At 36.4% G+C, this 13,668-nt stretch overlaps 1 protein-coding gene and 1 long non-coding RNA gene across 4 annotated transcripts; both read right to left on the bottom strand.

Annotated features, from left to right (window-relative positions):
- Nucleotides 1-1,042: 1,042 nt before the first annotated feature.
- LOC149678556 (uncharacterized) lies at nucleotides 1,043-2,254 on the bottom strand. Of its 3 annotated transcripts, none has more exons than XR_016366090.1 (3): nucleotides 2,036-2,254; nucleotides 1,358-1,962; nucleotides 1,043-1,275 (listed from the first exon to the last, which is right to left on the bottom strand). It is a non-coding gene; the product is annotated as an uncharacterized LOC149678556 (long non-coding RNA). The 3 variants fall into 3 exon arrangements; XR_016366089.1 differs by having other exon boundaries at nucleotides 1,043-1,489; nucleotides 1,552-1,962; XR_016366091.1 differs by having other exon boundaries at nucleotides 1,043-1,758; nucleotides 1,907-1,962.
- A 9,353-nt stretch (nucleotides 2,255-11,607) lies between these two features.
- On the bottom strand, nucleotides 11,608-13,527 carry LOC149678555 (glycolipid beta-1,4-mannosyltransferase egh-like). The gene is made up of 3 exons (XM_089835887.1): nucleotides 13,409-13,527; nucleotides 12,869-13,352; nucleotides 11,608-12,470 (listed from the first exon to the last, which is right to left on the bottom strand). The coding sequence occupies exons 2-3, from the start codon at nucleotides 13,350-13,352 to the stop codon at nucleotides 11,608-11,610; spliced, it is 1,347 nt and encodes a 448-aa protein (XP_089692013.1). The 5' UTR covers nucleotides 13,409-13,527.
- Nucleotides 13,528-13,668: the final 141 nt, after the last annotated feature.

The following is a 13,668-nucleotide window of genomic DNA, read 5'->3' as shown; positions in this document are numbered from 1 at the left end:
CTGGAATGGAAGTTTATTCAAGTATTTAATGTGTAACGATAGTGTACTTTATGGTAGACGAAGTATAATTTTACATTTTAATAATATAACTTCACAATCTTTACTAAAATATAGCATTGTAACAGGGGTTAATTCTGGTCGTCAAAAACCTTGTAGCAGAGGTGTTTTATCATTGAAAGGGGCGTGTGTAGCTGAACCATGCAAGGCTATCTAAGATATATTGTGCGCAATACACTGGTTAGGCTTTGGAGAGCCTATTTGCCTATATGAAAGAGAGATTCCAATGCACAGAAATTGAAGACGTAACTGTTCTGATATACCATTCCAGTTCACGGGTAGAATGTATCATGTCACCAAGTAATAAGCTGAGAAAAACGAGCGTAAAAACGCTGCTGTAGGTTGAAGAAGCCTAAAACAATAGAATTTCGGTTATAATTCCCGGGTTTAATCTTGGAATTTCTAATTTCTGTTAGTCCTGGATGAGTACTAATTGTTGGTATCGAGTACCTCGATCGAATATCAATACAAGTACTTGTACCAAGTGATACATATTGTGAAGATTACCAATTACATGAATGACATTCGACATATAAATGCTCGAACAAAAGGACACCATTAAGACTTTACCCTGTTTCGATAGTGTCGCACACTCTATGGTATAACCTTGAATGAAACGTATCTTATTGATTGCGTTCAACTTATTTTGGCTTTTCAACTAACGATTTAACTGACGTTGTAGCTTCTCCAGTTTCACATATAAAGACGACACGCTTCTATAATAGGCAAACTTACACTCTACTATCACTTAAATCTAAGATTTGCCTAAATGGTAGATTAGGCAAACGAAAAAGTCGAAACAGGAAGCTTCTTGTAATATGTCGGCTTTAATCAGTTTTATTCATACTTTCTACCAAAAATCTAATTTAAAATTATAATTATAATAAATTTATACAGAACGATATTTCAGAACATATTGCTTTATTTTGACCAGTTTATGAAGAAACGTTGTCGCTACTCTCATGACAAGAGAGCAAATTTATAACATTTTACATCCAAATTTACCTTCAAACATTGTCTCTTGTCTTTTACACAAGCAGGCTGATGATACTTCATTTGAGGTGACATTAAGTAGCAGCAAATCCTGTATATAGATAGTTTACACAAATGGAGCATTTATGAAACTTACACCAGAAGGCCGGGCTGCATGGAAGACAAAAAGAGACGGGTTTCTGTCCTCCTGGGGTAAATGGTATGATTCCTTAACATGTGCAAATCCTGTATATTAAGATCAAACTTTTGTGAAGCCTTAAAACATTATTAAATTTTTGTAATATTTTCTAAATAAAGTGGTAAATACATGGTATTTGATGTTAATTATAACAATTTCAAGTTTGTATTATAGATTGAAGCGTGGACGTCATCAATCAATATTGACTGTAGTAGCCCATTCGTGTGACACTGTCAATTATACCACTGTTTTATTCCAAATCTTTAGCACAACAAAAACTCATTCACATTTATATTGTTAGACACTTCAGTAACCATATTTACCAGTTGAACATACTGCAACATTTACTTTTAAACCCATCTATCATAATTTCTTTCTTTTATTATATCACACGTACAGTCAATGGTATCCCATAGGGGTAGGATTGCCTATGGGGCTGTGATACTTTGAATGTTTATACGGAATGACGTTTTTGTCTCATTACCCTTGAGTGAACCCACTTCAGCATATCAGTAGAATGTTATTATATACTATAATTAATATTCTATAATGCATTAATTATATAATTATTATGAGAATTGAATGGCTTTAATAATGGTCAGTTGGCTCATTCGATGCTCATGTTATTTACTAACGACGCAGAACGATAAATGAAGTCACATTAATGATTAAACTTACATAACGCCTAAGCCTTGGTTGAAATAATTTTCAATCACGAGCTGAAACGTCTTACACTATAAATGAACGTTTACTTTTATTCAACTATATTGTCACAGATAATTTGCAATTGATAAAATAAAAGCATACCCGTCCAATGCGACGATTTAAGTAAATCGCTCTTCTTCAAATAGTTATCCGCACTTACCAAAATATTAACCTACCGGTGTACCCAAGTCGCCTCTAACAATGATGAAGTGTAGTCTGCTACGTTCAGCATCAGAAACTAAAGCAAAAGCACCGGTGAGTTAACCGGTTGATGACGCTGAACGATTTACCCATCGAAAAACCGTATTTCAAATTTGGTGGACATCCGCAATTCAATTCGTCATGAAAGTCGAAACCTAAGATTCCAATAAGAAGCCAGAATCCAGTTCCTTTACGGACCAATGAGCGACGAGAATCCAAGTGGGCGCGGAAGGCTAAGCCTGCAGAATACAGCGGCTGCATGTACATAAATCTAAAATTTGAGATTGTATAACCACTCTTGTATATATATTATTGTGATTTGTATCTATTTTGCATTCTACTCAAATGTGCCCGTTCTCGTGAGTTGTAAACAACTTTTTTCGTGCACAATAAACACTCAATTCATTCAAAAAGACGTCCGGTGTGCGCGTGATAGTCGACAATCCCCCCTCATGGGTGGGGGGAGGCTGGAAACCAGGGCGGGACTAAATATTTTATCTTACTCTATATTTTCCACCAGCTATCTCTTTTACCTTCTCGTTAAGCCTTGGTTTGGTTTTTGGAACTCACGAAATCATAAGCATAGTACACTTGATTCGATTTAGAAACAATTATAGAACGAACGATTTTCACGTAGAGACACGTATTCAAAATCTATTAATGGCGTTTTCCTTTGGTCAGATTTTTTACTGCCGGAGGCGCTCGAAAAACCTTTGCGTATTCCAATGGTTTAAGCTCAGTAGTGATGAGACGCGGTGCATGCTCCATTGGTAAAATTAGCCTTGAACTCCCAGCGCCATGCCAGCACTACTGACTTGCCAACACGGCAATAATAATTCGAAACATGGCGCTTAAAAAGTCCATTGGAATACAATTTCATGGGCTATCGTTTCATAATTATCGTCTGGTCGAACGTCGGCATGCTAAGTAGTGATGTAATCAACGCGGAGCGATCATGAAATTATCAGGCATATTCATGTCCCTAGAAAAAATGTAGATGGCGTTGGTAAAGCCTAGGCCCAGTTGGATATCCCAAAGGTCGAAAAGCAAAGTGGGTGTGGTAAAGTGCATCAAAAATTATCAAAGAACGGCACTGCGCAAGCTCCAAATTGAGTAGAACTGAACTGAACTACTTTTCGGAAGGGAAATTCGGCTTTCACGATTTTGTTCCGGCAATTAGGGCGATGGGAATGTGACATTTTTCCAATGGAATATGCATACTACAACATTTATTGTGTCGTCACGATCACGTGATCGTAACACCAATGGATTTACATGGCAAACTTGCATTTATCGGTTCATGATTCGAATTTTACACCCTACCAATGGAGTACGCAGCGTTTACTAGTATAATACCTAGCTTCTCCTGAGCACAGCTATTTCCTACCTAAGTCAGACGAAAAGAGTGTTCCATTGGACAATGAAAAAATATGTCACTTTCATGGGAATGTTCCATTGACATTTGCGATTGTCAATAATTTGTTTGATCCGGTAGCAGCATAGCGTCAAATTCGGATTTTTTGCCGCCTGAGGCAGCAACGGAAAACTGGCCCAAAGGAAAACGCCATTAGTAAGGTTCAAAACCTTTAACTAACTTGTTAATGGCAATTAAAAACCATTCTCGTACCGTTTCTACACCGCTGGGCCCTGGCATCCTTCATTTTCTGTTTACTTTGCTCGAGGTTTTTTTTCTCTATTCGGAATACGTCAATCGCGTCTGTATGACCTATCCCCACGGAATCCAATAGGAAAGCGCAGAGCAATGACGGGCATGAAAGGGGTGGGGCTTATTTGTCCGCTGACACCGGCGTAAGAGTAGAAGCGTAAAATCTAGTGACTTAGGCATTCTTATAGTACATTTATTCTTGTTATTATCCATTAAAAAACATTGCAACTTATTACACATCTTTTTAATACTCATAAGAATTTTTTCAAATGAAAGAAATTATATATCAACAATACGTTATATTTTGAAGTAATATCAGCAGACCTCATTGACCGTTTAATTTCTTCATGTTTTTATATCCTACGTTTTGGCTACTCGTTTATGGTTTCATAACTTAGTTGCGATCCATTTTCGTTTCATTAACAATTGCCATCATGTCGGAGATTCCGGTATAGGTTAACGCATCGTGGCTTCCGCGTACCCGCGTCAGTGTTTGGCATCACTTTCAAATATTATGTGAAACAGTCCGTAATAAATGAAACGTGTCGCGAAATGCAAATATTGTACGATGTAAGTTTTCGATTAGTAAGTGTTAAATGACTTTTGTTGACCTTAATTTTAATTTTAGAAATTACTAAATAACTAAATTGATTTTGATTATTAACCCTATTTTGTTTTGTAAACTGTAGATATGTGTCATAACTCTGTACAAAAATTTAACTAGAAAGGTTTTGTTTCATATTGAAATACTAACCCTTTAAAAATAACTCACTAACCCTTCAAATCAGGGTTGTTTGATTTAAATCAGTTTGATTTAAATCAAGCGATTTTTTTAAAAAAAATCATTTGATTAAAATCAAGAATATATTTTTATTTTTAATAAAGGTTTTCTAAGATTCCAAGAAGTAGTTTAAGAAACTCGAGAAGAAACTTAACTAGAAAAGACCTAAAATTAAAAATAATCATGGTTTTGGTATATTTCAATGTAAGTTTTTCCCAGAACTCCAGTTTGTCTTGCTGGAAAGGCTAGGAAATGAAATAGCGGCCAAGCTAGTCTTTTTATACAAGCATTTGAATAGTAATAATATCCAATAGCTGCTTAAATGTCATGATTATTTTGCTTTTGGTTAATTTTGACTCAAAAGTTTTCATGTTGGTAATTTACTATCTATTAGTTCAATAAAAATCAAAAAAATCCGATTTAAATCATAAAAATCGATTTTTTTGAAGAAACCAAAAAATCAACAACCCTGCTTCAAATACAAAGTTTTATCAATAGTATTTTTGGGTTTCTCTTGCCCAGAGTCCCCATTTCACTTTCCCGTTAGTCACGCTTATGGTTTAAAGTTTTAAGTTTGTTTGTTAAAATCACTTCATTATTCCACCGAATTGCTTCTGATCGACGTTAGTTCGACCAACCCTTTAATTTTATTCAGAGGAATAAAATTGACTTTTAGGTTCCTTTTCAGTCGGGGATTTTAGAGTAATCTTAGCTCTCCCACTCTTGGGCAACCCCTCGGCCAAAATCCCTTTACTCTAAGTGAGACAGCTATAGACTTGAATTAAATACAAGGGGGATTAGGTGTCCCTGTCCAAGCCTACTCAGTTTAGTGGCTTTGGTCGAAATGCTTCAAAGTTTCCCAGAATTCAATCAAATACAAATATGCCCAAGCGTAATTGTTTAGTTTTTTTTGTTTCAAACGTTACCATTCCCATACCAATTTTGTTCATATTTTTGTTTACCAATTCCACCCATATTTTTCATCCACCTCCCCATCCGTGGTTTCCAAATACCAACCATTCCCATTCCCAATTAAGAAACGTTATTGCAGTTCCAACCATTACCGAAATGAACAATAGCTGAAAACCATTTCCCTACCAGAGTGTTAGAATGAATATAACCCTTGAGCGTCTTGGTTTGGCCCAAAATTACCACTGCAATACGGGTTCTTCATCGGGAATTTTAGTAAAAATAAGGAGACTGAAAAACTCTAAAAAAATTTGACTTGACTGAGGGACTCTTGCTCGCCAGTCGCCAAGTAGCATGAGTCACTTCCCAAAATATCTATTCCGAGAATTTGGCGCGAAAACTTACAATGGACTGATTGGCAGCTATAATAGCAGTGAATCTCGTGTGCTAAAGTAATAGGAATACGAGCTAGAAGACGGTACTGTGAGCTTAGCTAGCTAGTAACTAGCCTACAACAAACTAGGTGAGATGAGATCATGAGTAGTAGTGGCACCTATGTTATATTGCCTTATATCGTCTAATACTGTCGAAGGCAAATATCTGCCATTACTCAGTGGCAAAACCGTTTTTATTTATTTTAGAATTTTAGGATCTTCCATAGAAAATAGATTCTATCCATTTATTAACCATTTCCAATTAAAATGTGTATCAATTTAACCACTTCCATTCCATATTGGTTTTTACCGTTCATTCCCGATCAGAATATGTGATTTTACTAGAAAAGCCATCCATTCCCACGGTTTTCAATGGTTACCGCGGTAAATGGAAATTTACCATTTCCATGCAGCTCTCTATGTTCTTGGGTTGAAATGTTTTCCAGGTTTAAAAATACAGCCAAATATAAGCGTGAGTAGGTGTTTTTGACAAACCGTACTTGGTTTAGTGGATTTGGTTGAGAAGTGTTTCAAGTTTATCAGAATACAGTCAGATACAAATGTACTCCGTTTAGTGTAGCGCTCGGAGCCTTTTCGCACTTTAAATTCGTTAAGTTTACAGTTCCCAATAACTTGAAGTAGTTACGCCTAATGTGACTATTTTGAAATGAAAATGGAATAGCACCAAACTTGAAAGACCTTAAGTTACGTTTTCATTCACGTTGTCAGTCAATACTTAGTTCTATACCGGAAAATAAATACCTCGTTAATGAAATTGGGGTTGGTTCTTCATGTATTGTAACAGATGTACATAATACTTCTCTTCGAGAGAAGTGTACCACAAAGCGGGGTAATTGTAACATGATTGTTCTCAACATCAGAATATTTGGAGCAAGGTTACCAAACCTAATCACATACGCGATATATAGTTCACTTGTCATTACTCTATTAGGGCTTAACTATTTGAAAAGCCGCGCTTGTGGATTTTTGTCCCGCGTCAAGACGAGGTTTCTGAGGTGATTTCTGAGGACTTAGTTTACGCTTATGGAATGCATTACACCCATTATAAATAAGTCAAGACTCATTTAAAATATTTAAAATTATTTAAAAACATATTTACAAAAAGGAGCATACATTTTAGTAACATAACTCAGCTGACTTGTGCATCGCGTACTGCATGAAGCTATTTAACTTTAACCAAATCGACCTGGAATTACTTAACACTAGTGAATTTAACTAAAAGGACTCTTATGCATAGCCGATAAGAATATCCACGTATATAAAGCTTTATTATTATTATTATTGTGGCACCGATATTTACAAGTAAACCTAAGTGTGTTTAAATACTTGTCAGTTTCTGAAAGTAGAGTTACCCACCGCGTTTGTAACGTTCGTCCTACGCATAGACATCCGTTGACACTCTTTGGATCTCTTGTGCGGTACGCGACAATTTGGTCTCGCCGTTATGGTCTCGCCGTTTTGGTCTCGGGACAATTGGGTCTCGGGACAAATGGGTCTCGGGACAAATGGGTCTCGGGACAAATGGGTCTCGGGACAAATGGGTCTCGGGACAAATGGGTCTCGGGACAAATGGGTCTCGGGACAAATGGGTCTCGGGACAAATGGGTCTAGGGACAAATAGGTCTCGGGACAATTGGGTCTCGGGACAAATGGGTCTCGGCACAATTGGGTCTCGGGACAAATGGGCCTCGGGACAAATGGGCCTCGGGACAAATGGGTCTCGTGACAATTGTTTCTCGGGACAAATGGGCCTCGGGACAAATGGGTCTCGTGACAATTGTTTCTCGGGACAAATGGGTCTCGGGACCTAACCCAACCCAACCTTGTTTGGAGGTAAGAAGATTATTTATATGAGTATTAAAAGTCCGCCTCTTACCACGAACAATTTATTAGCAATAATAGAAATATTTTGGAAAAGGTGTCAGCTAATTAATTGGAGAATATTTTGAAAAAGGTGGCAGCTAACTATTAGGAGAATATTTTGCAAAAAGGTGACAGCTAATTAGTAGGAGAATGTTTTGGAAAAGGTGGCAGCTAATTAATAGGAGAATATTTTGGAAAAGGTGGCAGCTAACTATTAGGAGAATATTTTGCAAAAAGGTGACAGCTAATTAATAGGAGAATATTTAGGAAAAGGTGGCAGCTAATTAGTTGGAGAATATTTTGGAAAAGGTGGCAGCTAACTATTAGGAGAATATTTTGCAAAAAGGTGACAGCTAATTAATAGGAGAATATTTAGGAAAAGGTGGCAGCTAACTATTAGGAGAATATTTTGGAAAAGGTGGCAGCTAATTAATAGGAGAATATTTTGGAAAAGGTGGCAGCTAATTAATAGGAGAATATTTTGGAAAAGGTGGCAGCTAACTATTAGGAGAATATTTTGCAAAAAGGTGACAGCTAATTAATAGGAGAATGTTTTGGAAAAGGTGGCAGCTAATTAATAGGAGTATGTTTTGGAAAAGGTGGCAGCTAATTAATAGGAGAATATTTTGGAAAAGGTGGCAGCTAACTATTAGGAGAATATTTTGCAAAACGGTGACAGCTAATTAATAGGAGAATATTTAGGAAAAGGTGGCAACTAATTAATAGGAGAAAATTTTGGAAAAGGTGGCAACGAATTTTTGGGACCATAGATTTAGAAAAGGAGGAAACTAATTAATAGGAGAAAATTTTGGAAAAGGTGTCAGCTAATTAATTGGAGAATATTTTGAAAAAGGTGGCAGCTAACTATTTGGAGAATATTTTGCAAAAAGGTGACAGCTAATTAGTAGGAGAATGTTTTGGAAAAGGTGGCAGCTAATTAGTAGGAGAATGTTTTGGAAAAGGTGGCAGCTAATTAATAGGAGAATATTTTGGAAAAGGTGGCAGCTAACTATTAGGAGAATATTTTGCAAAAAGGTGACAGCTAATTAATAGGAGAATATTTAGGAAAAGGTGGCAGCTAATTAGTTGGAGAATATTTTGGAAAAGGTGGCAGCTAACTATTAGGAGAATATTTTGCAAAAAGGTGACAGCTAATTAATAGGAGAATATTTAGGAAAAGGTGGCAGCTAACTATTAGGAGAATATTTTGGAAAAGGTGGCAGCTAATTAATAGGAGAATATTTTGGAAAAGGTGGCAGCTAATTAATAGGAGAATATTTTGGAAAAGGTGGCAGCTAACTATTAGGAGAATATTTTGCAAAAAGGTGACAGCTAATTAATAGGAGAATGTTTTGGAAAAGGTGGCAGCTAATTAGTAGGAGAATGTTTTGGAAAAGGTGGCAGCTAATTAATAGGAGAATATTTTGGAAAAGGTGGCAGCTAACTATTAGGAGAATATTTTGCAAAAAGGTGACAGCTAATTAATAGGAGAATGTTTTGGAAAAGGTGGCAGCTATTTAATAGGAGTATGTTTTGGAAAAGGTGGCAGCTAATTAATAGGAGAATATTTTGGAAAAGGTGGCAGCTAACTATTAGGAGAATATTTTGCAAAACGGTGACAGCTAATTAATAGGAGAATATTTAGGAAAAGGTGGCAACTAATTAATAGGAGAAAATTTTGGAAAAGGTGGCAACGAATTTTTGGGACCATAGATTTAGAAAAGGAGGAAACTAATTAATAGGAGAAAATTTTGGAAAAGGTGGCAACGAATTTTTGGGACCATTGCTTTTGAAAAGGAGAAAACTAATTATAGGTAACCAAATAATCACGATACCAAATAATCCCGAGACCAAATAATCACGATACCAAATAGTCACGATACCAAATAGTCCCAAGACCAAATAGTCACGATACCAAATAGTCCCGATACCAAATAGTCCCGAGACCAAATAATCACGAGACCAAATAATCACGAGACCAAATAGTTCCGAGACCAAATAGTTCCGAGACCAAATAGTTCCGAGACCAAATAGTCCCGAGACCAAATAGTCCCGAGACCAAATAGTCCCGAGACCAAATAGTACCGAGACCAAATCGGTGAGACCAAATAGTTCCGAGACCAAATAGTCCCGAGACCAAATAGTACCGAGACCAAATCGGTGAGACCAATTAGTCCCGCGACCAAATCGGTGAGACCAATTAGTCCCGCGACCAAATCGGCGAGACCAATTCGGCGAGACCAAATTGTCCTGCTCCGCACTAGGGAATATAAGAGTAATGAAAGTCGTAAAATGACAACCATTTCGTAGTGTAACACGAGTTTCGTCGCTAACAGCTGTAACGACTGATGTCATCTTGAAGCATATTTTTAAATATTAAAGAAAGCCAGATCCTATATAGGCACGGAATTAAATTTAAACCTCTCATAGATATACGTTAGACTATTGGTAACGTTGCTATACATTGTCTGTGAGAGACTACTTTCAGAAATAAAGCTTGCATGAATGGTTATGGAAAAGAGCCAATATGAACAAATATGTTATCTTTATCAGTTGCCAATATTATACGCGAATAGAAATATCTAGCGCTAATGTTGTATACTAACAATGTCAATTGAATATCCACTAAGATCTTATATATACAAATGTTATTGTTTGTAAATAACGTATTCATTAGCATTATTCGTTCCACTATATTTATAAATAAAATATACATATCAATATCTATAATTTCAGATAATGTATAACAGAGTCCGAGCCCTAACTGGTCCTGGGAAACATTCGTAAAATAATAGACCGGCAAATCCAACGATAACACCGAAAAGCTTTTGAAGAACCCCAATATAACTCAAAATCAAATAGTAGAAGTAATTTGAAGATGTCTTCAAATTGAATATTCCATGAAAATTATTCTTGAGAAAAAATATCGACTGCACTGACAGATAACAAAGAGCCAGTAAAACCAGGCAATGAATTACGTGTCCGATAGAATACATCTGAAATTAAGGAAAACTCAGCCATTTCAAAATATAGTATAATGAAATATTTTTCTTACATTTTCGCAATTTTGACTAACACGTTAAAGGAGGAGAAGTTTCATTTTATAATATTGTAATTTAACGAACGAAAAGCAACAGTTTTCAAAGACGAATGTTCCCGTCCGAGCTATACCACAACTGACTAGTTATATTTCCTGTTTGTTCTGCTTCCGGTTTCAGTTGCATGCTGCCGTAAAAGAGGACAAGTACCTTTACTACAAAAGTTCAACGCGCAGCGTTTACCATAATGCGACACAAATAAATTAAGTTCCACGTTGAAATTAAGTTTCTTACACTATGTATATATTCGAAATTATCTTATTGGCTCACTTACACTACGTTTTGATGACGTTGCTGCCGGGGACGACGAAAATTACGTTATTCCCTTTTACCTCTGTCGCAATGACCCGCCTCTTCCTTCATAGCCCCCGTCCCGGGGAAGAGGGTCCGGGATTTTGACGTGCACCCAGATTACTCTGTTCTCCATTCCTACTTGTAAAATTACATCTATCCCTGTTAAAACTTAATGGGAGTGAAAATCAATGAAAAAAAAAAAGGCCTAGTTCTGATTTAGTTTTCATAAACTACTTCGTGGTACTTCTTGTACCGTCCCTTGTACCGTGCCCATAAAACTTGCCATATTGGAAAAATCATCAGTAACAACATATGCTCGTGGGATATTCAGTTTAATTATATGATTCTTTATTCACTTCGAAATTATTTCCCAGACATAAATTTTAATCAGAATTAGAAATAAGTGATTAATCTGATTTCTTAGTAACTGTGAAATGCGCTTTCTTCTGAAAACACGATACGCAGTGTGAGATTGCTAACACCATGTTGAAGAAAAACGCTCCGATAACTAAATTTACAAGGAAGAAAAGAACAATTTTGCCCATTGAAAAGTCGTTATACTTTTGATACAAGTGAAATATCCCGACATAAATATCGTGAGCGATAATCAGGCCCAGTAAAGTTAAAAAGAAACCATTTTGAAATTCAAAATCCGAAAATATGGTGATTAATAGTGAGATTAGATAAAGCGAGTGTCCTTGAATTAGGCTGCGATTTAATTGAAACATTACCCAATGTGTACCACGAAAAATTTTATTCTTCCCCAAGTAATTCAGCCCCATGGAACCTCTGATCATTTGATTTAGAAAATCTTTGACAGTTAGGGTACCCTGTTCCAAAATATGACCTTCAACCCAACCTATTCTATAATCCTTTGCATTGGCTCTATAAGAAAAATATGCGAATTCAACAATGGAAGAAGTTGGTCCTCCGTCGAAGGAGACCTCTTTTTCGAAGCGATTGTTACAGACAACGAAAGAGCCCTTTCTTCCAGAAGGGAGATTGTTCAAAATTTTAGCAAAGATTTTTAAATAGCCTTTATCATAAATGACCCTATTGGCTACAAGCATTTGCGTTAATGTTCCGGTTACGTTATCTGGATCGTACAATATGGCCCCTTCTCCAATGAAGTATTTTCCATCGCGAATGAAATTGGCGATTCCTTTAAGAGCTTCCGAAGTTAATATACTGTCCTCATCCAAATGGACAATCCAGTCTTGGTCCGAAAGACAACTGACCCCTTCTTCCAAGCAGTACTGGAGATTTCGAGCTGTAATCAAGAACCGTATATCTTTAGCTCGAATGTTTACATCATTGAAACTACTGATTATTTGAACTTAATTAAGTTTGGTTAAACTTGGTTACTTGTGTCAAAAACGTCTTAGATGAGGTTAACTTAGGTTGGGTTTGGTTATTTGAACCCCAGTAGTATTAGGGTCAGTTTAAACCCTAATAGCATTGGGTCAGGTGAAGCTATGATGATCTTGTTGTGCTTAGGTATGGTAAACTGTAGGGTTAAGATTTGTTCAAACCTCAAGCTAAAAACTGCTATTTCCCAAAACAGATTTCTAACACATCAGTTTTGAACAACGCTGCTATTTTTATGGAATCGCGGTTGCTATTTCGGGAACTGTTCATACAAGGTACATTCGGATGAATTAGACTTACCTTTGAACATTGTTCCATTTTTCGTTCTGTAAGATTGTGGAACTACAATTTGTATCACTTTTGATGATGAATCTAAAACCATCTCTTTCTCCGTAACTATTTCAATTACAAAATTATTCAAGCCTATTTCGGAGCAGATAGATTTGGTGAAGCTGGCATTTTTACTGACTAAATTCGGGTAATCGCCTCGAGTCACGATTCTAAATGAAATACGTGGTAATTTCGATAAATTTGCCTTCATTTTAACTGGTCCCGGGAAACATTCGTAAAATAGTAGACCAGCAAATCCAACGATAACCACGAAAAGCTTTTGAAGAACGCCAATATAACTCAAAATCAAATAGGCATAGTAGTAGTAATTTGGAGATGTCTTCAAATTGAATATTCCATGAAAATTATTCTTAAAGAAGAATATCGACTGCACTGATAGATAACAAAGAGTCAGTAAAACCAGGCAATGGAATACGTGTCCGATAGAATACATCTGGAGTTAAGAAAATCTCAACATTTTAAAATTCAGTATAATGACATATTACTTACAATTATGCAAATTTGACGAGAAGTTTCGTCTAATAATATCGTAATTCAACAAACGAAAAGCGACAGTTCTCAAAATACCAATGTTCCCGGCCGATCTACCACGACTAACTAGCCTAGTTATATTTTCCGTTTGTATGGTTTCCAATTTAAATTGCTTTCCGCCGTAAAAGAGGACAAGTACCTCTACGACAAAAGTTCAACGTGCAGCGTTTGCACTAATGCACCATTGAAGCTATGCATAAATTTATCAAGTTCCACGT

The sequence above is a fragment of the Phalangium opilio genome, unplaced genomic scaffold, assembly GCF_054372755.1.
Source record: "Phalangium opilio isolate 3A_F unplaced genomic scaffold, DU_Popi_V2 ptg000042l_1, whole genome shotgun sequence".
NCBI classification, from domain to species: domain Eukaryota; kingdom Metazoa; phylum Arthropoda; class Arachnida; order Opiliones; family Phalangiidae; genus Phalangium; species Phalangium opilio.
This window is presented reverse-complemented; position numbering and strand designations above follow the sequence as displayed.

Excerpts from the sequence above, each read along its gene's own strand:
- LOC149678555 (XM_089835887.1), bottom strand. The coding sequence starts at position 13,352 with ATGTATTCTATCGGACACGTATTCCATTGCCTGGTTTTACTGACTCTT. Across the intron at positions 12,471-12,868 it reads AAATGGAACAATGTTCAAAG|CTCGAAATCTCCAGTACTGC; the intron begins GTAAGTCTAATT and ends TCTTGATTACAG.